The sequence below is a fragment of the Dufourea novaeangliae genome, unplaced genomic scaffold, assembly GCF_001272555.1.
Source record: "Dufourea novaeangliae isolate 0120121106 unplaced genomic scaffold, ASM127255v1 scaffold294, whole genome shotgun sequence".
Classification (NCBI taxonomy): domain Eukaryota; kingdom Metazoa; phylum Arthropoda; class Insecta; order Hymenoptera; family Halictidae; genus Dufourea; species Dufourea novaeangliae.
The window spans coordinates 36,834-62,908 of record NW_015374200.1 but is presented as its reverse complement, the minus strand read 5'-3'; the positions used below and the strand labels follow the sequence as shown (position 1 = coordinate 62,908).

Sequence of the window (26,075 nt, the reverse complement as noted above, 5' to 3'; positions counted from 1 at the left end):
CCGGGGGGGGGGGCCGGACACGTTCGAGGACTATTCGGTACGGGCGACTCCAAGGGTCATGGTCTAGTGAGCCCAGGAGTTCATCCCAGGCGCTGGCATTACACACCAGCCAGTGTTAACCACGCACCCAACATCCCACTATGCATCACCCATTTTTTTTTTTTTTTTTTAAGCGGGGGAAATGCATTATGCACACCTCGAAGTCCTGGGGTGGGACTCCGAGGTAGTGTGGGACTCTCACCCACTAAAACGCCCGCGGCAGCCTACTCGGGCGGAACTCGGTGGTGGCGGGATCTTGTGTGAACGCACCGCCACCACCGCGCCCATGCTCCCCTTATCGGGAAGCCCGTTCCGCGGGGGCGATCGAACGCCCCCCAGAGGTGACCACTGCCCTGGTCACCCCCCCTTCTCTACTCCGCCGGCGTCAGGGGACTGCACCCTGACGTCGGCCCTACCGGACCGCTTTGGATGCAGTCGGGGACCCCACCCCGACCGCATCAGCGGCCCCAGCGGACGCGCGCGCGAAGGCGGAAGCCACAGGAGCCGAAGCTCCGGCTCCCGATGTCCATCCCGCCTCGCTCTCCTCCTCTATCGACGAGCGGGATCGCGCACCTCGCGGTCCCGCTCGTCGTCCTCCTTCCGCGAGATGACAGTCTCGCAGAAGGAGGACACCGCCCTCCACGACCTCTCGCTCCCCACCATGGCCGCAACCACGGCCGGGAGCGAGAGGTCTCCCCCTTCCGCTAGACGGAGCACCCGCCTCTCCCTGGCAAAGGCCGGGCACTCCTCCAACACGTGCTGCGCGGAGTCAACCTCCGCGCTGCACTGGTGGCACTCTGCCGTCGCCTCGGCTCCAACCCTCTGCAGGTACCCCCCGAAGCATCCGTGCCCGGTGAGCACCTGCGTGAGCCGGTAGGTCAGCCTGCCGTGCCGACGGTCCAGCCATCCATCAAGGACGGGCAGGACCGCGCCCACGGCTCGCTACCGGGTGGCGCCGCTGTCAAACAGCTGGCGCCGCCACTTTTCGCGAGCGAGCCGCCGGCTCTGGCGCTTCAACACTCCGACCGCGTCGTCCGGCGGGTCGACCCCATACCGGCGGAGGCCCTGCAGACACCGATATACATCGGCGTCAGCCTCCGCCTGGAAGTCGAAGGGCACGACCCCTGCCAGGACGGCCGCCGCCTCGTGGGAGATGGTGCGGTAGCCCCTCACGACCCTGATGGCCATGCGGCGCTGTATGCGCCGCAACAACTGCCGGCCTCGCCGGCGGACCATCAGGGCGTCGGCCCATACGGGTGAACCGCATAGGGCCATGGCCCGCACCACCCCCATGTAGAGGCGGCGTACCTTCTCTTCTGGCCCCCCGAGATTGGGCATCAGACGACCCAATAGGGTCGCCACGCCCTCAATCCGGGGGACCAGGCGGTCGAAGTGTTCCTCGAAGCGCAAGCGGCTGTCCAGGTCGAGGCCGAGGTACTTCATTCGGCCCCCGACCCGGACACAGGCAGCTCCTACACGGACCCAGGCCTGGGGGACTCGCCGCGACAGAGGTAGTCCATGGAACATGACCACCTCCGTCTTTGGCGGCGAGATCTGTAACCCCAGGTTCCGAATCCGGGCGACGACAAGTGCCGCCCCCACCTCCGCCAGCCGAATGGTCCTTGTCCACTCCATCCCGAATGCGATGATCAGCGTGTCGTCTGCATAGCAGACGACACGCACACCGGGCGGGAGGGGCCCGCGCAGAACCGAGTCGTACACCAGGTTCCACAGCAGGGGTCCCAAAACGGACCCCTGAGGCACGCCCCGGTTGACCCTCCGTCACCACTATGCATCACCCATTTTTTTTAATTTTTTTTACGTGAGGGAATGCATTTACGCACACCCCCACCATCCTCCAATGTGGAAGGAGTGGGGCGGGGGTAGTGTGGGACTCATCCCCAATAGGGCAAGGCCCAGGGGAAATACCCACTAAAACCTCACGGTGGCCGGGCTCGGCGCTGTGCGGGGAGGCACCGGGATCTCTTGCGAACACGACCGGTACCTGCCCAGCGCCCGTTCCGCCAGTGGACGGCGGAGCGCCCTCTCTGTGGTGGGGGAAGCGAGAGCCCCCCCCCCCCCCACCGGACCGCGGGTGCCACAGTCCCGCGATCCCAACAGTCCCTTTTAGTCGCCTCTTACGACAGGCAGGGATTACCGTGGGCGTATTCTGTCCCCCACCACACAGGGGAAAAATAGACGGAGCCATGCCTAACCCAAACAGGACGTACAAAATACGATACCCAAATTTCTTCGAGCGAGCGGGGCAAGTAACGCGTACAACTCTCCACTTTATCATTGTCATTATCATTATCATCTTCTCTACATTGTACAAATCCTAAAATTAGAGTTGGAAATGTTAGAAATATCTTTCCGTATAGCTCAGAATCTATGGCTGAGCGAAAGTAACATATAGGGAAAATTATTCAGAATGATGACCTTCACAATATATTTCAAGGCCATCGGAATCGATGCGGAGTACCCCTTTGTATCTAATTATTATCGGTAAATAATTACCGATAATAATTGTAAACAGTAATATTTAATGAATAAAAGCATAGACTACTGTATGTATGTAATACAGTAAAATCGTTAATTCAGTAAATGTTTAGATTTCCTGGTCAATGTCTGTACTTACTAATCTGGTTAGTAAATGTATTCAGAAGGAACGAAATTTATACTTTTACTAGTAAATACATGCACAAACAAAAATGCATTCATTTCAATAAACACTTTAGCTAGCAATTGTTCGTATACAACTTATAAATTTTGGATTAATAGGGATGTGTCTTTACAGTTTACGTTGGCAGTTAATTTCACGGGTAAAAATCATTTAGTTTGGTTATATTATTAAAATGAATAAAATCAGTAAACAGGAACATTTTCTACTAATTTATATAACTGAACTATTTATTTTACATTATAATTGTTTCTTTCTACATAAGTGTATTAAATAAAAATATAACCTAACCAAACCTCATTCTTACAGTTATTAAATAAAAACAACCGATTTTCTTAAAAAAGTGTTACGTATGAAGAATTTTCTATCATACCTCTCGCTCTAATAGTCTGAGCTCGCACCCGGCAAAGGAAAACGCCCTTACGTTTTCGTTTCTCTTGAGTAAGCGAGGGAGTAAAACCCGTTTCCACGGCGTGATAACAAAAAAAAATTAGGAAGCGTGACGCCACTTCAACCGTGAAAAATTTCCTTACATGGAAATTTCATGGCATCTCCACCAATTTCTAGGCCTATATAAACCCGTTGATTTTAACCCTCGGGGGATAAGAACTGTACCGTCGCCTTTAGAGTCACGTCACGTCACGTTCTTGTGAGTTGGTGAGATCTGGCTAAAGTTCCCTTTCGAATCCTGTTAACCTTGTAGTAAACCGTGAACAGTTTATTTGTATTCCGGCTAGAATTATTATTTTGGCATTATTCCGTAAAATCCACTCGCAACCCCCGCCTCGCCAGTGCGTTAACACCGAGCACCTATTCATTTCGGTAATAGTTATTATTTCATTATTACTTACTACTACGCGACAACACTACACAACACATTTGTAACTAAAGACTGATTGATTATACTGTTATTTTATAAATCTGTATAGTTCATTTTGAATCCATAACACGATCTAGAAATCTGTAGTATTATCGATATACCAGTTTCCTCTAGTTTAGAATAATATCAGGTCGACCGTTCCCACACTAATACAACTGTACCGCTCGAGTTGTATTAATTATAAATTCAAAGGTTACGAGGCACTAACTAACATTTCCTAACGACTCCCTGATTTCGCATCAGGTTCGTCCGTGCATTACGTTTATCCAAGAGTATTTCCAACCCAGTGGCTCTCCGATTTCGCATCGGATTCGTCCACGAAACTTGAATAATCCTGCGGCTCCCTGATTTCGCATCAGGTTCGTCCGAATCCTAACAGCTCCATGATTTCGCAACAGGTTCGTCTGTAGAGATTTCCCACCCTCCTCGCAGCTCCTCAGTTTCGCGCTGAGTTCGTCTGCAAAATCACATTCTAGTGACTCCCCGATTTCGCATCGGGTTCGTTCACGAATTTCACCTTCCTGCGGCTTCTTGATTTCGCATCAGGTTCGTCCGCAAGTGACTCCATTCCTAGAGGCTCCCTGATTTCGCATCAGGTTCGTCCTCGTTTTCAAACATCCTAGCGGCTCTCTGGCTTCGCGTCAGATTCGTCCGCGCACCTTACTAATAAACTGATACCATATTCCTTGAAAAACCTAAACTCGCCGGCCTCTCGCGTTGCTACGGCTCGGGCTCGTAACAAAAGATTCTTGAATTATCAAATAAAGTGTTAAGTTTTCAGTTTTTATTTTTGTCTTTTAAATATACCTATATATTAAAAAATTATACTTTCGACATTATGCTTTTACTAAAACGTAAAGCTGCTACGTGCTGTAGAAAATGTATGCATTATCCATAGATACTTCTGCTAAATCATACGTAACTGCATGTATTGAGTAGTACGTGCATACCTTTACTAAACCTCACGCTTTTACTGTGACTTATATGTATAATATACTCAAATGAAATACTTGGTATAATTTTTAACACGTTTCTTTCCTCTATATAAATATTAGAAGTATTATTGCAGAATTTGTATTGTCTACAAACTAAGTACAGAATACGTGTTACGAAAATTCTGATAGAAATCAAAAGTCACGCGGTATATCTTGCTCAGCATTATTATGGTTTGAGAATTAACACCTTTGGAGATAATGGATTATAACGCTTTATATAACCTAACTTGAATATACCAGAGAGTTTTATATTTTATTTAAATTCTACCATGAAATGCTTATCTCGTATATAATAAATTTGTTTGCTAAGATAACTCTGCGAATTGCGTCTGTACCTACAGTGATAAGCAACACCGGCGCTGCTTTGTAAGGGAGAACAGCACGATGAGTTCAAATTGCAGTTCTGTTTTTTTTCTTTACCCCCGGAACATTGTTAATGAAGTTTGCTTTATGACTGCTTGCTACATGCATGGCAATAGACATTTGCATATACAAAAAATGTGAACGTTTAAACTACAGCGCCGTCTGCTTTGACGAGTTTCTTTCTCTGTGAAGCTTTTCAGTTATAACAATTGAATATGCACTATATTAGAATTTTTAGAAAGTATGTGAATGTTTAGATTAAAGTGGAAAAAATAAATGTTTAACATCGAAAATTTATTTCGTTGACAAAAATGTTTCTAAAGAGGTAAGCTGAAAAATAGCAAAAATATACCTGACTTTTAAAACGTTTGTCAATAATTACTACACAAAGAAGTTTCACATTCACACTAACAGATAACGATTATCCTGAATATTTTGAAAATGAAAAACTGCTTACCATGAAATTGTGTTCAAAAATATTCATTTAAATAAATAGATTCATTTGCACTAGTACTAGAACACATTTCCAGATAATTTTTCACTATTTCCCAGTTATTTTCAAATTTGTCTTATTTTTCTTAGAATAGATCATTTTTAAAAACTGTTAAAAACGGTCTATCGTTTTTTTTCTTATTACAGGTTTTGTTCTATGCTACGTACTCTTCATCGTGGTGGTAGTGTTAATGCAAATGTATGAGACCAGGGAGGAAAAGATTAAAAGTGCGTTCCATTTTGGACGAGTTTTCAAGAAACGCGGTAGCACGTTTACAGTGGCGTAGTCAAATCTTACCTGGAGGGACGCGTTTCCGCGCGATAAAAATACTTTATACTGAATTCACTGGGAAACCCCATTTAAAAGAATAACTTTGCCTCTAATTTAATCGTGGAACTTTAACGCGACTCCGGTGTAATATTATTGTTGGAAATGAGAATATAAAAGAGGGGTAGAAGACCGAAACGTTAAAAGCACCGAGTAGTTATGGTTTAATTATGGAATCTGTATCGTCTGATCGGTATTGCGTGTTACAATTAAAAATATAAATCTATTGATTACTCTTCAAGATTAGCGATGGAATTAATTTAATACGTATTGAAAAATATCAGACGAAACAAGGATTATAATTGAGTAGTGTTCATAAAAGCAGATGTTTCATTTTTCATCTGGATGTGAACCTTGCGTATATGTATAATATTCTTATAGTTGAATCTCCTCAATAACAGGAATTCGTTTTGATTTAGTAAGTAATCCGTATAAATTTTTCGGTATAAATACGAAATTATATATACACCGATAATTTATTTACAAATACTGCTCCTATTTCACGAAATAATTCCATCACTAATTGTACGTACAACTAACGTTCACGTTAATATTATTTTAATATTGAGTATATATTTATAAATAAATAAAATAAATAATATATTATTATAATATGGAGTACTTACAAGAGAACGACAGTACACTAGTATTCCTTTCCTGTCGCTCTTACCATCTTCTATCAATTTATTCAACCTTATTGTAAAAAAATAGTATTCGTTCATTCTAAAAATTGATGAAGTGGAATTCTGAAATTCTGACTATTCGCCATAATTTGTTTGTGTTGAAAATTCATCCTGATACAAAATGATTTAGCTTTTTATATGAATAGTCACCTGACAGGGTAATATCTGGTAAATATGATAGACGCTCAAAGATTTCCCAATTGATGTTAATGTACCATCCATTCCAATCCATTTACACCATTGATATACCTTAATAATATGTACCGTGCGCTTGCTCGTACAGAACAAAATGTATAGAACAACACTGTCCAACAGATTCAAACTTTTTTCACATCTGCAATATCCATAGAGAGATCCTTATAGAGTCGCGTTCGGATCATGAATCCGGAAGCAGAATTGCTCCATCTCCCTCAGTTTTTGAAAAATAATAGCTTTTGTAAAAACACAGTTACTCTACTTCTTCTTTATTTTACTCTTGAAAGATAGAGGAGAGTTTCCTGAATATAACAGTGTACATAGTTATAAAATTGTGTAATTTTTAATGGCTGTAAATTGCCGTGAAAGTTTAAAAAATAGCCGATGAGCGCGCTTTCTATGCACTATTTTTGTATTTTCACGAAAAGTTCTTTGCCTAGCATGAATTTGCTACATAGTATCGGATTCTGTAGACATCTCTGAAGAAGAAACCGTCCAAAAAAAGTTTCGGAACAATTTTTAGTTTCAAACAAGTCGGTAAAATATCCGTCGGCAACATGAGCGCGGCGTTTTGCCACGCGGCCATTGCTCGCTGACGTCAACTCTTCAGTGCCGTAGCTACGCGTGATCGACAGCGATAGTCGTCATCCCCACCACTAGGGAAGGGGGCCGTAGAACCAGTCCAGCGTATAATTTTTTCAGCCGACGGCTGAACGAGGGGAACAATTGCAACGATGAAACTTTTTGTTTTTGGTTCTTTGTTAACGAAACTTTTACGAACATATTCATGAGATTTTTCTGATTAAAATGATACCAAACACGATATAATTTGGACCATATTTACTTATGATTTATCAGAAATGATAATGAACGAATATGAACCATTAACACTTTCTACGTGAGTAAATATGTCCAAATTATGTCGTATTTGGTATCATTTTAATCAGAAAAATCTCACCAATATACTAGTAAAAGTTTCATTAACAACGAATCAAAAATAAAAAAGTTTCATCGTTGCATTAGCGTTGTATCACCGATACCTGGGAATGTAATCTTTTTTTGATGTCCCCTCGTTCAGCCGTCGCGTCGACTCGTCGAAAAAAGTCTCTTTTTACCGACTGGCACGACGAACTCGACGGACAGAGCATATGCACGACGCTTCGTCGCAGCGAATGCTTAGAAAGCTGTCGATGTTACAATGGTGGCTGGATCACCTCCAGTCACACGTGTTTTTATTATTGGCCGAAACGATTCACACACAATCGGACTGTGTGTGGAAGAGAAGGAACGAGACACATCGAGACCGAGTAAGATAACGCGAACTGCAGCGATTACAATATAACCATTGGCCGGTGGGAGCGTCGCAGGCGGGCTCACGCAGTCCAATCGAATGGAAAGAGATGCTTTCTCTTTCAGTGACTCCGCGAAACCGAGGCATTCACACTTATCAAGACATTTCTGTACTGTCCAATGGGTACACTCTTGTCGTATGAATAAATGTTTGATTTTTTCCATGTATTCTTGGATGTATACTAGTCTCGCAATTGTAATAAACTTTTCCCGATCACTTTCAGTTTCAAATTATTTTAATGTTCGATTTATGTACTATACGTTATTAGTAAAAAGCCGTTAAGAAACATACTCAATTGTTATTAAGTTTACAGGGTGTTTATTATTATGATTTTACAAGATTCCAAATATTTTCTGAAATATGGAAATATGTGAAACACATTAAACAATATAAGTAGTAAGAGAGGCGACGACAATATCGACTGATTATGTTGATAAGTATGCGCTGTGAGCGGTGTGTATGTGTGGCACATGTATGAGGTAGCGTGTGCTACCGGACGTCGTTAGTTCGCAATAAGGCGTGAAAGGAGAGAGCATGTCGTGTAATAAAGAAGTATTTTTTTCATTTTTTCTTGGAACGTTCCTTTTACTGATTTACTCTACACCAGATCAATAACATGATGTTAAGATTTCCAGAGCGCCTGCGATAAAACTCTTACTTCTCGGCCTTCTCTAAACCCCAGAAAATTACACTACTTTTCTATCTCGAAGTCTTCCAGAAGTATTGGCCATGAATTTATTAGAGAAAAATAACAAAATAATGCTTAAATAGACTTCGTGTTGTTTCCAAATATTTTTTAATATGTTTCACATATTTCCATATTTCAGAAAGTGTTTGGAATCATGTAAAATCATAACAATAAACATCCTGTAAACTCATTAACAATTGAGTATGTTTTTAACAGCGTTTTACTAATAAGTCATACATATAATACATGCAGCGAACATTGAAATAATTAGAAACTGAAAGTGATCGGGAAAGGTTTATTGCAATTGCGGGACTACATAGCATCCAAGAATACATGGAAAAAATCAAACATTTGTTCATACGACAAGAGTGTACCCATTGGACAGTACTATCGCTATCCATTACGCGTAGCTACGGCACTGAAGAGTCGAGGTAAGCGAACAATAGCTGCGTGGCGGCAAAACCTAGCGCACACTAAAACTGTTTCGAAACTTGTTCTGGATAGTTTCTTCTTCAGAAATGTCTATACAATCCGGTATTATGTAGCAAATACGTGGTGGGCAAAGAACTTTTCGTAAAAATACAAAAGCAGTGCATAGAAAGTACGCACATCGGCTCTTTTTTTACACTTTTACGGCAATTTACAACCATTAAAAATTATACAATTTGATAACTATATACACAGCTATATGCAGGAAACTCTCCTGTACCTTTCAAGATTAAATTGAACTTTCTACTGTTTTTACTTTTCACGTAATATGTGATTTTTCGCCCAAACCGGGTGTTTTTACAAAAGCTCATGTTTTTCAAAAACTGAGAGGGATGGAGAAATTCTGCTTCCGGATTCGTGTTCTGGACGAGAAACTCTATAAACAACTCCCCATGTATGTTGCAGTATGAATTTTTCTTAGAATAATTGATTTGATATAGATAGTAGCAATTATAAGTGCTTCTAATAGTGGCAGCGATATTTTCTACAAATCACGGCGAATTTCGTAACTTTCTATATTTCTGTCTAAGGTAAAAGCAGTTTAACCTTAAAAAAAGCAATATACATACAGGGTGGGGCAATGACTATGTCCATTTTGAATATTGCCGTTATTTGTAATAATATGAAAAAATGTTATATACAAAACTTACACGGTACAGAGGGGGGCATATTGTGACAAACATTTTCTGCGTGGGTGAAGGCATAGAGGAGATTTCAAGGTCATCTCTATTTTCTTTAATGGAATGCTATGTTTTTTTTATCGCGATGTGATAGCCGGTGTTGAGACGACTTCAGCGAGCTATCATTGAAGGTCATGCAAGGTCAAATGTGGTAGTAAAATAAACTTTCTTACATTACAGGAGATGCTCGAAGTGGTGACCGTTTGTGCCAATGCAAAGTTGCAATCTTCGTATCGCTGCATCACGTGCATGTCTTATCGTTTCTGAACTTACTCTAGCACATGCTGTAATTATGATGCAGCGATACGAACATTGCAACTTTGCATTGACGCAAACGGTCACCACTTCGAGCGTTTCCTGTAATGTAAGAAAGTTTATTTTACTACCACATTTGACCTTGCATGACCTTCAATGATAGCTCGCTGAAGTCGTTTCAACCTTTTTCTTAGCAGAAAATCACAGGAACCTCTCATTTCCGGAGTCCAAGGTATTTTGAGACATCCTGTATATGACACAACACGCAGTAGGGTAGATATTCCAATTATTGCCACATTATTTGCTTTACTAAATAAAAACGTACCGTACAAAAAATTGTGTACAAAAAGTATTAATATTAAATTGGAACTCTTGATATACATAAACGCAGAGAAGTACATGTACATGTGTGTACCTGGTATTTAAAAATACATGTTGCAAAATGAATGTACCATTTACGCGTCAAACATGTGACTACATAAGTATGAAGTGATGGCGAAATCATTGTAAAGAAAGAGCTGTAATTTTACTATTTAACCTATATCTGTTGTACAAAATGAATTGTTAAAGGTATATAAAAATGACTTACATTTTTGAGGTAATAGTTGTAGTGACACTGGGATTGCCTACAGATTTTAATTTATTATTGATTAATTCTTCATATTTAATGTACCAAACTATTAATTTGGATGAAAGAAATGTTAAATAATATTATGTTTAAAACTGAGATGATATTTAGATTAAACAACACGTAAAATGATTGAATCAAGCTACGCTGTAATCTTAAGGTGGCTATAATTGGGACATCTACTCTATGTATAGTATACTACAATAGTAGTATACACTACTTCTTGAAAAAGCCTTAATATCTCACAATGCTACTGTTCTGGCATAGCTCCCTCTTGCACTAGACCCTTCAATTGACGAGCAATTCTCAACATAAAACCATTTCTTACTCGTTCGTATCATTCGTCTGGACTCGGCTTGTATTTATAGTCTAACGTTTTACAAACAAAAGTAAAGAACATAGACTTACCCTCAGTTTGAAACAGTAAAGCTAGAGTTCGTTAGAAACAAGAGCTCTTTTTGTGTCGATAAAACAACAAAGAGTGAAGTACTTACGTTCCAATGCTTGAAGCATCCGTTTGACATGCAAAAAGCGCTTCGCTTCTTTTTTCATTTTTCATACTTAGTATGCAACAGAACTCAATCATTACGCGTCTGTTCGACGAAGACCAGAAAGCAATTGGGAACGATCCGTCGCGTCGGCCGGTCGGCAAAAACAAAAAGAGTTGCCTGCGCCACTGCATTTATCGATCGTTGCCGCTCGGACTTCCTTACGTACTTTTACAGGCAGGATCCCAAGTGAATCGGATCCAGACGTCCTGCGCACTTACTTGGCGAACAAGGATGCAGCCAGCGCTCTCAAGATTCCCGTGAGGCCACGTGCTTTTAGCCTGCGAACTAAGCTCGGTACGAATGATCAATGACTCTCCAAAATTCCATTATATTAAAATTGAACATCCTGTATTCATGAATCTCTAACTGGTCTCTTCAAGAACGTTGCGTGTTGAGAAATGACGACTCCTCGAATGGTGGTTCGAGGAGCAGCTTGCAGAGTCACGTTTCACTTTAATTTTCATATTATTTACGCTTTTAATTACTTTCACTTCTTCGTATTATTTGATGTAAAGTATATGTACATCATGTACTATTAGATGAAATTTTATTCGAGTGTTTTGCTGATAATTATTTATTACGACGCTGTGGAGGTTACGCATTTGTAGCAGATGTGCCTGAGGAAAACATGAGGGAACAAAGGTATTTATGAAGTTTATCGTGGACTTTACTTTCTGATTTCCTCGGTAAAATTGTTTCAGTAAGGTATTAAATTTCTGTTTTACCTCTGTTTTCACGAATGAGTCTCTAAAAATCTGTATTTGCATAAATATTTGTAGTCTGCTGATTATGACTGCTGACTATTTCTGAAAGTGGAAGTTAAAGAGATGTCATTTTTTCTGCTAAGGAGTTTAACAGATGAGAAATAGAACAATATTATACTGTATGGAAATTCTTTTCAATTTACCTTGTAAATTTTAGCGTCTTATCTGCATTTATCATACATATTCCAAATTTTTATCCATAGTTTATTTGTACACAGGGTGTTTGTGAAAGGTGGTTTAAAATTTTTCAAACTCGTAGTTCTCATTAAACTAACAATATAAGCAAAATATTTTCAGTCAACAATACTCAGAGCTATCTTTCTGTATCTGTTTTCAGCTTACAGTACGAAACTACTAATTTAAGTTCTTATAAGAATCATTTTATGTGTCGTCCTTCCATTTCAGTACATACTCGGCACGTACGTATCATCGAATTTCATGCTCTTCCAAAAATTTCTATTTCATTTTTAATTATTTGACATACATTCTGTCATCAATGCCACAAGTATGTATGTGTATGTTGACTTGTTTATTGAGGAAGAATACACTAAATGTTTCATAAATCCATATAAACAAGTGTTTACCGTAGTTATCGAGAAATCAAGATGCAAATGTAAAAAACAGGCACGGAAGGATAGCTTGCAATTAGAATATGGAAATATAGAATCGTTGTTTACTCTGAAAGGATTGATTTGTAGATCCATATTTATCTGGTTTGGTGAGCACTACAAGTCCGCAAAATTTTAAATCTGTTTCAAAGGCACCCTGTGTATTACACCCTAAGACTTTGACACTTCTCTGTATAATACACATTATCCTTATTATTACACACTCTCTTATTGTTAGTTTATTTTTGTGTACAATCTGTACACTATACACAAAAACATCCTAACAGAATTTATAATAATATATGATAATTTTCCATTGTCTTAAACAGTTTTCCATACAAAACATCTGCTTCTAATTAAGATCTTTATAACAGTTATTATCATTGTACACTGTATAATTATTACATGTGCTTTCCATGTCAGATATTGCAATTGCCATGGAACTGCAACGGGAAAAGAAGTTACAGAAGTCAACGTTATCAGATGATACACTATCACGTGAAGAAGATACTGACAGACCACAGGGACTGTTCAAGGAATTCCTGTATGATATCACACCGATAGGGGAGGAGGAATGGACGAACGCGAATTGGATTTTTAAGTTCATTTTAATTATCCGCGCACCTGCCATGTTCCTACTTCAATTATTTATCCCACTTGTGAACATGGCCGCCGCGAAGAAAGGCTGGTCCAAACTGCTAAATTGCTTCCAGCTGTGTGTGACACCGACGTTGGCATTGTTTCTATTAAATGGTTAGTGGTATTAATTGTCGCGACTTCTACAACTACTGATATAAATCCCACCCGCTAATAAAAGCTCCAACTTACCCAGACATATTTTCAAGCACGATGAAATACGAGCACGATCTTGAACTTTTTTTTTTAATGTACAAAATTGCCGGAGTTTAGCTCAATCTAAAACAAATAGCCAGAGATTTATATCTCGATAGATGGTGTAGGCTAAAAAAGAATACAATGGATCCATTATTAAAAACTCATTTCCTTTAACTATACTTTATGAAAACGTTATGCATAAAAAATGTTCTCATAATGCAGAAAAATGTAAAAAAGATTTTATAAGACAAGTCTGAAATTAGTTTTCCATTCTTCAGGTTATTTTTTGAAACTCATTTCACAAATACAGGTTCTTACTAAATCGGTGATACAATCCGAAATATTGTTATTACCTATATATGAAAACATTAGGCTATCATGTCGTACAAGACAGTATTTTTTTGTATTAAGTTTCGTTCTCGATTAAATCAATAATGAAATGTTTATGCACTGAGTACTATTCATTTCAAGTGCCTGCTCATTAGTGATAGTTAGTATAGTTACTACTTATGATAATGTTTCTGAATATGGTGGTCAGAAGATGTTTTTATTTCTCGTATAAATAAACCTTTCATAAATATCTCACACTACATTAGTACATACATATTATACTGGGAGTAAGAATTATTTCGAAAAGATGAACAATACTACCTACACATCCTATATATCCTTCCTTATATACAATATGTATAAAAGAAAGTCTATTTGTTCCTCTGGTCGCTTATAACTCAAGAATTAAGTACTCGATCAATTTCGATGCGATTTCTTTCATCGTGTAGTGCAATTCTCGGGAATGGTTTTAGGCTATCTAAATTCTTCGCTTTACCAATGGGGGCATTCGTAACATCAAAATACGGAGCATATTCGACAAATGGTCAGATCTTCTACGCGTATGCGTAGTAAAGGTGGGATCCCCCTTGGAACAGTCGAGCGACAATGTAAACACGTGCGCTTCCCGATCTTGAGTCGACGGTGATATGAGCTGAGGCAGATAAAAAAGTTTAACCCTCCGAGCACGGTCCCTGGTCATGCATTCGCGAGAGCGACATGCACACAGTGACAGAGTCAGGGGTGGGGACACACGGTCTCGAAAGCGACACGCACGCAGTGACGGAGCTGTCGCGTAAATCGCAAAGCGACCGATGTTTGATTACATGCGAACAACCTGGCCAATACGCTGCAGAAGTATTGATTAATAAATAAAATTTGTTTTATAATTCACGAGATTTTTATTCTAGTTAGTGTAATAAGAACCACGAAAATCCAAATGTAATGTGGAACCAGCTAATCATTACATTGTATACATGGTGACGGTGGCTCGAGCTCGAGCTCGAGCAACCGCCATTGCGTAGTAATATCGGAGAGGTGCTTAAGCTCGAGCCATACTGCCCTGCGTTAGCACAGTGTCGGTGAGGTCCTTGAGCTCGAGCCTCGCCGTCGCTGTGTAGTAGTAGAATATCGGTGTGGGGTCAGAAATGACATAGGGACCGGTAACCATGTTTCCGTGTTCGGAGGGTTAAACGACCGCGTATCGACGTGACAATACAAATGGAACTTTAAACCTTTTTTCTTTTTGATTCATTATTAATGAAAACTTCATTAACATATAATGAGTTTCTTCTGGTTAGAATGATACCCAACATGATATAATTTTGATCATTTGTAATTAAGGACAACTGCAATAATGAAAGAAACACTTGATTAAGTAAATATGATTCAAATTATTTCACGTTTGGCATTTTAATCAGAAAATTCTCACCAGTATGCTAATAAACGTTTTATGAACGGTAAAACCAAAAATAAAAAAGTTTTATCGTTGCGTTAGTATGTTCTTCTGGATACGTAACCTGTGACATTTTTTTGGCAGCTTCGACTCTCACTACCTTTTCGTATTTCACTCGCTGTTCTTTTCTTCAACTCGGACTCAAAAAGAAATGTTCCGAACCTAAAAATTCAGATTTTAATAAAACATTCCATGAATGTTTCTGCCTGTTTTCGCTATTTAATATAACTTTGTAACGGTACGAGATAGAACAAAACTTTAAATACAGAAATTGTTCAGTTCTTTTGGACTATTACACTACCAAAAGAAAAAGTTTCTACGATACGTCGTGTATAAATAAAATTATTTTTGTGTTATTTTTTATATGTGAGTTTTTAACTTCTATTCTTCTTCGGTGAACATGAGCTCTGCACACTTGTCGAATATTCATTGGACTGCTATCTTCCACAGCAAGGGCCCAATCTCCATGAACTTCTGGGTATAAGCAACGTAATATACAGAACTGGCGTAAAAAACTGTCGATTACGCTGTTCAACACGTAAAAATTTTTAAGAAGGACTTTTAGGAAAACCTAAGGACTCTAAGTGAAAGTGGATGTAGGCGTAAGAAGCCCGGTCTCGCCGGAACCTGGTTATTAAATGTGCATGACAATAACCAGACTCGCACAAGACCGTGAGAAACGCTGAAGAGAAAAAATGTACAGGAAATAGTAAAGCGAAACGAAAGACCAGAAAAGTGAAAGTTACAAAAAATCCAAACGAAAAGAAACAAGGACGTGGTGGCAGTCCTAAGGCCGCCACAGTATAAAATGAATTTAATATTTTTAAGTTCAGTTAGATTGCTGCTTGCCGTCATTTGAACTACAGTGGGTGTAAAAAGTATTCGTACACCCTTTAAAACGGAACAACTCTTTTAAAATTGGCCCAAATGACTTGAGTTTTTTTGTGAAGTTAGAGACATTAATTTACTAAATGATGTGAAAAAAAACTTTGAAAAAGTTGTAATTGGTCCGAATCGCGAAGAAAATATTAAAGGTCGTGTTTTACAACTTTTTAATCTGAGGCTATAATGAAAATTTAATAAATACATTGAAGGATCTTATGCTGTGTTTAAATAATCTACACAGTAATTCGGCTATTTATTTATTTATGGTTTGTGCGGTCACGATTCGTTCAAGAACTGCTCTTGACGTTGTCGGAGATACAAGTCAAGTCTCCCGACGCTTCTTCTTTTCGGGAAGCTCGCAAAACCCGGAAGTTATCCTAATTGATTAATGTAGCGCGCAGGCATTAACCAATCAGGCGCTTCCTAACATTCCCAATCACGCCACCTATTCCTTGCGCCCTTAGCGCGCTGCTTCAGGAACAGGGGTGTGACTTGGCGGGAGTGAGACCCATAGCGGAGGTTTGACAACGCAGCGGAATTTCCTCCAGGTCCCCAAGGCGCGTGACGTGGCCCATCGCCGGTCATCTGGCCCCGCTTTGCAACCCTTCGGAAACTCGAGGTTTATGACACCCGCTTAGCTATTGAAGCCCTTGACGAAAGTTTCTAAAGGCAAAAATGTGCATCGTATAAAACTGTAAATGAAAGCGGAAAGAAAGCGGCTTTCTCGAAAATAGCTCTGCTGGTGCAGGTATCACAAAACTCGCCAACCATTTGCACGCCAAATGTTCTTTCTTTGTACGTGCCGTTGGCCGCTACAACATATCGAAGATTTATGTTAGTTATGTACATACTGAAACTTTCATTGAAATCGGTTAATACAGAAACGAGCGACAGACAAGTTTCAATATGTAAATAACTAACATAAATCTTCGATATGTATTTATTAAATTTTCATTATAGCCTCAGATTAAAAAGTTGTAAAACACGACCTTTAATATTTTCTTCGCGATTCGGACCAATTGCAACTTTTTCAAATTTTTTTTTCACATCATTTAGTAAATTAATGTCTCTAACTTCACAAAAAAAAACTCAAGTCATTTGGACCAATTTTAAAAGAGTTGTTCCGTTTTAAAGGGTGTACGAATACTTTTTAAACTCACTGTAGATATAGTGGGAGAATGCGGTGTTCCCTCATTGGTTTGTTTGAGGTAAATCTAGTGACTTTGATGAATTCTAATCTGTTGTTTGAAACTTCTTGCAATTCTTCATGTATTTCTTGCACTTCAAAATACGAGGGCAAGCGTTATCATAAATAATTGTAGTGTTTCATCCACTTTCGGGTATGTTGAGTCTTTCGCGAGGGGTATTGAATAACACCCGCGATGGTTAATCACTATTGAGGTTAACATTTATTAGGAACCACGAAGGTTTACAGTCTAGTCGAAAACAAAAGATATTCGCGGTGCGAATATGGCGCTTCCGCTAGTAGCGATTTTCCGGCGGTATATTCGACTGGATCCTCAACAGGGTATATGTTTAATATTGTGTGTAGTACTGTCTAATATGTTTTTAAGTCTGTCAAATTCAGTAGAACTCTCCAGCTGAATTATATGTTTTTCGTTATTGATGCGTTTAATGTGAAATTTTAAATTATCTGCAGATTCCTTAACTAATTATACAGTGTCTTGTGGGTCCTGGTGAAGAACATTGATTGGTGAGGGTCGCTTCTCGTCTCTCACTGCAGGTGTTTGGACTGTAGAAGATGGTTCTATTGATGCTGCTGTAAGGCCCGATGTTAAGGTTGATGGTGTTGGTCCTGGGTTGTGATTAATGGACTTCTTCTCCATTACTTTTTGTTTGTTATCCAGATTCCGTTTCCTTATGGAGTGAACGATTGTGTAGGAATCCTCTGTAGGGTCCTTATGTATTGTATCTACTTGCATAGATGCTGGTGATGTTTCTGCTGTTGTAATAGCGTTTGTGACCTGGGTTGTTGTAGCAGCTGTTTGCATCGATTTAGTTTGTTTTTCATACAACGCTTTCAGATTTTCTATTTCTTTTTTTCGTTTTTTATTTTCCTCTAATAGAAGATTTTCCTTGATCGGAAGTTCCGTTTCAGGAGAAGTTGTGTTTTTGTGGTTGGAGCTTGCCGCCGCCACGTGTTCCCGTTTAGTATTCATTGAGCGGAGTGATTTTTTACTTTTTAGGTTTTTGTGTGTATTTTCTATTTTTTCGGTTTTTGTGTTTGGAGTGTCAAAGAATGTTTTGAATTCCTCTATTTCGCTCAGGCTCCATTCGGTTGGTTTTGAGGATAGTTCAACCTCTTGCTCCGGTTGCTTCGTCAGTGTTCCGAAAGTTTCCAGACCTTTTTGTCCCGATGTATACTGTGCACGCTCCGTTTTTGTAAATTTTCTTTATTTAGGAAAGAAAACACAATAGTAGGAAGTTTTCAGTAGTCTTCGTATTGCTGCGACACAACCGATCTGTCCTGTGTGAGCACACGTGCGCCACTGGTGCTTTCAGCATGATATAATCGTTGCCTGTTAAAATGAGTGACTCTTTTTAGTACACATGATTAGAAATATCCTGGCAATGCATATATGTATTAATTGTGATCTTTGTTTTTAATAAACATTAAATCTCGGCATAACTAGAAATGCGAAAAATGTGAATAAAGCAGGACATACACGTTGAAGTTTACCTCATGGCCTGGCTTCGCGAGGTCGTCTCACGTTAGGGGAGCTGGATCTCCCGAAGCCTCGTTGTTATCTGTAGTGGGATGGCCGTGCCGAATTCACGACCTTGAAATCTTTAAACTTCCTCCACCCACAAAAGGAGCACGTACCTTACAAGATGTGCCCCTTGATGCCATTTAAGTTCCATGCCTCAAAATTTTCATAAAGTGTACCATTAAGTCATTATTCGAGGTGATCAAGTTAGCTGAGACATCTTGTATACATATGAGCATATTCTGTGGGAAACTCGACTTACGACGAAACTTCCGGAGCGGAACCTCGTCGTAACGCGAAGAATACCTCTATATTCTTTTGTGTTTTGTTTGTAAAAGCGTTTAGAAATACTATCAAAATAAAGGTCTAGAATTTTTTATCTTTACTATTTTTGTGTGAAGTATTGGTAGTAAGATCTTATTTAGCTTTATTGATTTTAGCTATTTGACAAGTCTTGCCTCGCTGAAAGAATGTTTGAAAATTCATTAATACTTCTCAAAGAGTAATTCGAAAGTGTCCAATTGCACTTTTAAAAAAACTACATTCTATCTATTAATACTACATTACGCATGACACTGAACAAAAAAATATTTAACTACCTTCTGTTCAGCAGTGTGGTAGAAATAGAGAACTGAAACGGCTCGATTAGACGGCTTGACCATTGTCTCATTTTCACCGTTCCTTTGCAGTCTGGCACGGACATATTGGCCCTGTTCCAGTCGTGCCGATATCCCTTGTCGTCGGCACTATAATTGGCGTAATTGTATTCCGTATAACCGACGAGAATCGTTCACCGAAGTATCATAACGTGAGTCTCATGGAGTTTTTATCTACGGTATACCCTTACGGTTTGCTTGTAATGACACCCCACGAATTAATTGCAGGCTTTCGCGTTCCTTGGATTTTTGACCGCCATGCTGACGGTATATTTGATGGCTGGGGAAGTGATGGCAGTCCTCCAGTGCATAGGGCACGCTTTTAGTATATCAGATGCCATGCTTGGTATTACGTTTCTCGCATGGGGTAACAGTATAGGTGGTAAGTGTTCAAATGCTACTATGAAACCGGATTATGCGTATAATTTCAATTGAAGGCTGTTCTTTAAAAATTCTGTGTTCGGTTTATGCTGGAACTTAATTGTGTTGCACACTCACAATTGTGAGATCATGTACTCAATCTAAACCGAAACTCACTTATTTATTGTGCTGATGTAAAAATAGAAATCACCTCGAATATCTTTTAACCCTATATAAGCCAATTTTGTTCGTCCCTAAGAATAAATTATATAATGAGAAATTAACAAACATCAACCTTAGAATATGAATTGATGAATTTATGATTTTTTAATTTTGTTACTTAGTTTTATTAAGTATTATATGTTAAACTCCTTGACTATTAAATAAAACTTTACTAGTGTGTACCTTAAAGTTACATACGTAGCGTTATGAAGGGTTGTATTTTTGGAAAGAAGAACATGAATTTTTTATTTTTCTACTTTTGCCGAAGAAATATATAGGGTGAGTCACTTAAGACTTTCACCTGAAACATCTCCGTTGTTTTTAATGATACGAGAAAATGTGTTAGGGGAAAAATGCTTCAGTGGAGCAATTACTGTTATACAGAGGATTTTTTTCGATATTTCAATGCCATAGTCGTTTTTCTGAACGGGGTAACGGATTTTGATTAGTGTAATATTGTATCTATTGGAAAGACAAATTCAACCATGCATAATATGTTAACCTTGAAATGACATTCGAAAGAGTTATTCTTCAAAAAGCATATCTTAACGTACGAAGACGATGTTCATGTTTCGGACGGAAAAAGGTGGTTTTTGCTCCACCCTACAAGAAAAAAATGTGATTTTTCCCCCTCCCCCTTCATTTCTAGAGTTACAAAATTTTTGCGTAGTATTTAATATTGCTGTATAATTTGAAAAACGACCAACTCTATTAACAAAACGCATACATTTTCAACGATTCATGACTTTAAAAACACAGTAAAGTGTGTCTGGCTATGTAGAGCCTTTTTCACTGTGGCAGTCGATGTGTTAATATTTTTGCCCCCCACCCCCTGACTGATAACCTGGCCACGCCCATGAACGGTACCCACATATTTTCAAACATTTATTTATTCTTTTTATCATGTTATTCCGAACATTTGACAACGTCCTTGAAGTGATAAATTTACATGTGTCTTGTATCCTTCTTTTCATGTTTTCCTTCGATGTGCTATAACTCTTTATCTATACAGAATATTAAAAAATGTTTTAAACAAATCGTGTAATATTGGATAACAGGTATCCAAGTAAAAAACCGAAAAAGTTAGTTGGTTGTACTTTTCCCCCCAAGAGACCGCTTCCCAAAATTGTTGTACTCCAAATGGTTTACCCCCTTACACAATTTAATTTAAAAGAAAAACTTCACTTCGATATCTGTGATAATTTTGGAAAAAAACAGCTTGTTACACTTGCCGCGGGACACCCTGTATATACGCAGTATGTGTGTAGGCAGTTCCACCTGTTCGGCTCCCTTCGTTCTAACGACCTCCTTATAATCGCTTCGCCGTTTTTCTATATTGTAGAGTTAGATGATAGCAGGTGAGTTTCAATCTCAATTTTGCTAATGGCGATAACGAGAGAGGAATAGTGATAAACAAGTGAGATGGAACAATGTAGAAATAAGCTTTAATGTGCAATGAAGCGATTGTATGAAGCGATGTAGAATTCTGCCTACTGCTCTTTATAATCACTTTGCGAAAAACACTGTAGTCCTTTTTTTGCCACTACGAAATAAAAAGGAAGAATATATGAGGTAGAGATAGCTAACTATCATATATGGTTATAGTATTTTATTATCAAAATTAATATGTAAATAATTGAATCATATAATATTTATCTAATAAAGACCACTTATTGTGTTTCTGAACTGTTTTGACCCTGGAGAATATATTTAACATTTGAATTCTTCTTAACGAAACTGTTTTTAAAAAAATGTTTAAGTCGTATTACATCTGTCTCTAAGGTCACTTTAATTTTTCTAAAAATATTATTTCATGTTTTCTAGCATTATGGTAATACCGTAGTAATACCATAGTAGTACTATAAGTTCTCTACTAACAACAGATTACTACAATATATAAAAATAAACTGAACATTTTAACACTGGTGATACATGAATTAATATACTAACCCAGTAGTTTTATTACATATCTTTTACGAATTAGTATAATGACACCGTTCTGTTGTGCATTAAGTCCTTCTGTCAACTCGAATGAAAGTCAAAGTGGTTTATAATCGTCCATTCGTTAAATATTTAGGCGAAATTACGCGGATCGCAACTCAGTTTACAAATTTCTGTACTACGCTTCATTCGGTAGATAACCAGTAATTAATATCTGGCTAAATCTGCTTACAGATATGATATCAAACATCGCCATAGCTAAACAGGGATTTCCGCGAATGGGATACGCAGCCTGTTTTGGTGGACCGATGTTCAATACACTTTTGGGATTAGGACTAACTTATGGAATGGCCGCTGCTCAAGCGCCGAATTATCGTACACGTATGAGAATAAGCGACATGGCACCTGGTTGTTTCGCCTTCCTGCTCTGTTCCTTATTTACAACTATTATCTACTTGAATATTACGGGCTCGATTGCTCGAAGATCGTACGGATACCTTTTGTACTCTATATATTTCACATTTATTGTGATTCAGTTTCTCAGTGAGTTTCAAATAATTCATCCACTTGGTACTGATCACCGGCCAGAAGATATTAAGTAAAGTTTCAAATAAAAAAAAGAATCTTAGTTTTGTTGTTTTCATAAAAGAAAATTTAAAAATGTACACCTTTTTCTAAGATCTCTAGCATATAATTGCCATTAAAGCATTCGTTTTGTTATTTGTCTGATTGTATGCAAGTTTTGTTATTCGATTTTGAGTACCCTTACATATCAATAGTATCGGAATATATATGCATTTAACATTTAAAGAATCTTTGAAATGCTAATTCATAATTGTGGAAGACCTTTACTTTTAATATCTTGTAAAAATCTCTATCTAAATATTGAAGTTTAAACATTATTTCATACATTCTGTAAACACGTTCTATTGTCAAATTTTTACATAATACCTCGAGTTCAAGCGGAGTACACAAGATTCAACAAAGTTAAATATTATGTCGTATAAGAAATATTGGATTCATTCGCTGACGCCAGTTGGCAATCTGTCTCTCTTGATTTGTATGTTTACTTTCGGTTTATTTAATATGTAAGATTCTTCTTCTTGATATCACCAATTATTTTCTTCCTTTTTAATGAATGTATGTTATGAAAGAAAAACTTCTGGCTTATTATTCGATAACCCCAACAAAATTGAATATTAAAAATCTTTTTAACTACAGAATAAATATTCATATGAAAAAATTTGAACACAAACGGACGGTAAACATCTTATTTTTTGACGTATAAATTTATTCGCAAACATGATTTCTAGAAATACAACCTATTATTTTCCATAAAATTTATTATTATACATCCGTTTTTCGACATTTCCCTCTAGATATTTCGTGGTATAACCGAGGCAATATGGTTAGTACCGGTCTGGTAATACCATAAAGGTATTAATATTTTTACTTTAAAAGTATTTTTACTTTATAAAGAAATTATAAAATAATTAGAAATAAAAAGTAAAACATCCGTATTGGGTTCCGAATAGGGTCTCTTGACTGTTGCTCACGCGCTTAGGTTTCTGGGCATCGCAACGAAAACGTGAATTTTCGCCGCAGTGAGAATTCAGATTCGACGAAGATCTCCGTGGTCCCCTCCTTGTTTACGTTCCCGAGTGACGTACCGAATGTCGGCGGAAAGACCCGAACGGGCAGCGTACACGGACAGGGCTGAGATATGCTTGGTGTGCCAGCACGGTTTCCCCTGTGTGGCGGGGGACAGAATACGCCCACGGTAATCCCTGCCTGTCGTAAGAGGCGACTAAAAGGGACTGTTGGGATCGCGGGACTATGGCACCCGCGGTCCGGTGGGGGGGGGGGAGCTCTCGCTTCCCCCACCACAGAGAGGGTGCTCGGCTGTCCACTGGCGGAGCGGGCGCTGGGGAGGTACCGGTTGTGTTCGCAAGAGATCCCGGTGCCTCCCCGCATAGCACCGAGCCCGGCCACCGTGAGGGTTTAGTGGGTATTTCCCCTGGGCCTTGCCCTATTGGGGATGAGTCCCACACTACCCCCGCCCACTCCTCCCACATTGGAGGATGCCGGGGGTGTGCGTAAATGCATTCCCTCACGTAAAAAAAAAACAAAAAAAAAAATGATGTGCTAGCACGGTGGACGTAAAGTGGGAGACGATGGTACGTCGGAGTGGGAGAGTGGTGGGGGTAAACAGTACACGATTCTGGCATCACTGGCTGGTGACAAAGAGTTACGTCGCGGGTCGCGGGTGTGGCGACAGGGCACACGGATAGTTCGCGCCACCGCCGCGTTAGAATTAAGGACTAGGAAGTTTAAGGCGAATTCACCGACAGGCGAATATAGCGACACCTGAAGTGACGCAGGCGATTAAGTAGAGGGGGTTTTTAGGCCCTAAGAAAATGCGTCGCCTTTTGTTAGGGACAAAGAGCGGTACAGACGTTCCCGCTATGTATAATTATTGATAGCGTTAATTTATAGTTATATAAACAATTAGTTCACTAAGTATCTTTGTGTATACAATGTGTTTTTATTTGTATTAAATTATATCGTGTTACAAAGAACGTGTCGAGTTATTTTCGGGTACAGTCCTTTATTGAAATTAATACGCACGTGGCAATACCCGCCACACGGGTAATCCTAGTGCCAACACCTGTGGGTCGCCACGTACAGTTACAACGCCGTCCTTCTCTAGCTACTGCTAGGATATGTCTGGCAGTGCGCTCTCTTTCACTCTAGAAAGACCGTTGTTGTGTGAGGTGCCTACGTGACCTCTAGCACAGTTTTTATGCTATTAACTGTCTAATTACCCGCGACGAGCCTTTGTCTCCGTCTATTCGTAACGAACGTCGCAATCCAAACGTGCGAGTCAGCTGAAGGGTGCTCCCTGCTTTATAATACTTTTATTACCGGCGCTCCGGGTTTATAATTGTATTTATCTCTGTTTTCGGTGCTCCGAAGTATAGTTTTCTCTACTCGTTATAGTTTTCTTATATTTATTTATTTGTGTACCGTTTGTGACAATAAACTATTCATTGTTTGTTACCAAACCAAGAAGGCGCTCCTTCGAATTTCTTTCTACGAGCCTAATCTCGTACATAATTGATTTCAAATATATTCAACTTGCAATTTCTAATAAAAGATGGCGTTACTAAGATATTAATTACCATTTTCTATTTTAAGATAATATAATGTCAAAACCAGGTAATTATTAACGAGTACTAAAAATATAATACTTCTGTTCCTCAATATTCATATCTTCTATACTACATACATAGAAAAATGAATAAATTATTTATAAAAGTATAATAAAGACGAAGTTTCTTCATAAAGTCAAATACTGACTTCCGTGACAAAGACGCACGTTTCCGACATGTAATTTTTAAATTTGATTTTCTCAAAAACGAAGGCTATAACGCAATTTCGATATTCTTGATTTTCGTCTTATTTTGAGCTATGGTATCTCTCTTACCTCATTTGTACAACGAATTTTTACCCTCTTTGTATATTCTCATGAGAAGAGTGCCTAAGAACTTGAGCAAAGTTATTTATGCCTGCCTCAGTTGTTTCTGTGCAATACGAAACTTAAAAAGCTTCAAAGTTTTGAATGAATTTTGCAATTCGAACTTTGAATTTTTTATGAAAAATTATGACTAGATTAATAAACTGTTAAAATTTTCAATCAACTTCTACATAATTTTACGAACTTATAAAATAATTAGGGAAAATGCTAACGATATATAAACATCAAATACTAATAAACCTATTCAATACTAGATTTACTGTATTTTTTAAAACGCGTTTAAAACCATAAAAAAGTAATCCAAGTACAAAATGACGTCATAATGAAATAGAACATACTGAAAATACTAAAGCATTGTAACGTATATAGAATTACAGTAAATAGTAATGCTATCGGTCGTAGTGTAATTATATTTACTTCTCATGCATATAATACTATTAGAGGCCACCGTTCAAATC

General features: G+C 38.8%; 1 protein-coding gene across 1 annotated transcript in view; it reads left to right on the top strand.

The window, feature by feature from the left end:
• LOC107192285 (putative sodium/calcium exchanger 7) overlaps window positions 1-22,681 on the top strand; it is a 40,565-nt gene extending 17,884 nt beyond the window's left edge. The window contains exons 4-9 of the mRNA XM_015581503.1: window positions 5,597-5,677; window positions 11,472-11,591; window positions 13,093-13,422; window positions 19,590-19,708; window positions 19,785-19,938; window positions 22,314-22,681. Of these exons, the coding sequence (XP_015436989.1) occupies window positions 5,597-5,677; window positions 11,472-11,591; window positions 13,093-13,422; window positions 19,590-19,708; window positions 19,785-19,938; window positions 22,314-22,681 (1,172 nt within the window). The remainder of the gene's footprint in view (window positions 1-5,596; window positions 5,678-11,471; window positions 11,592-13,092; window positions 13,423-19,589; window positions 19,709-19,784; window positions 19,939-22,313) is intronic.
• Window positions 22,682-26,075: the final 3,394 nt, after the last annotated feature.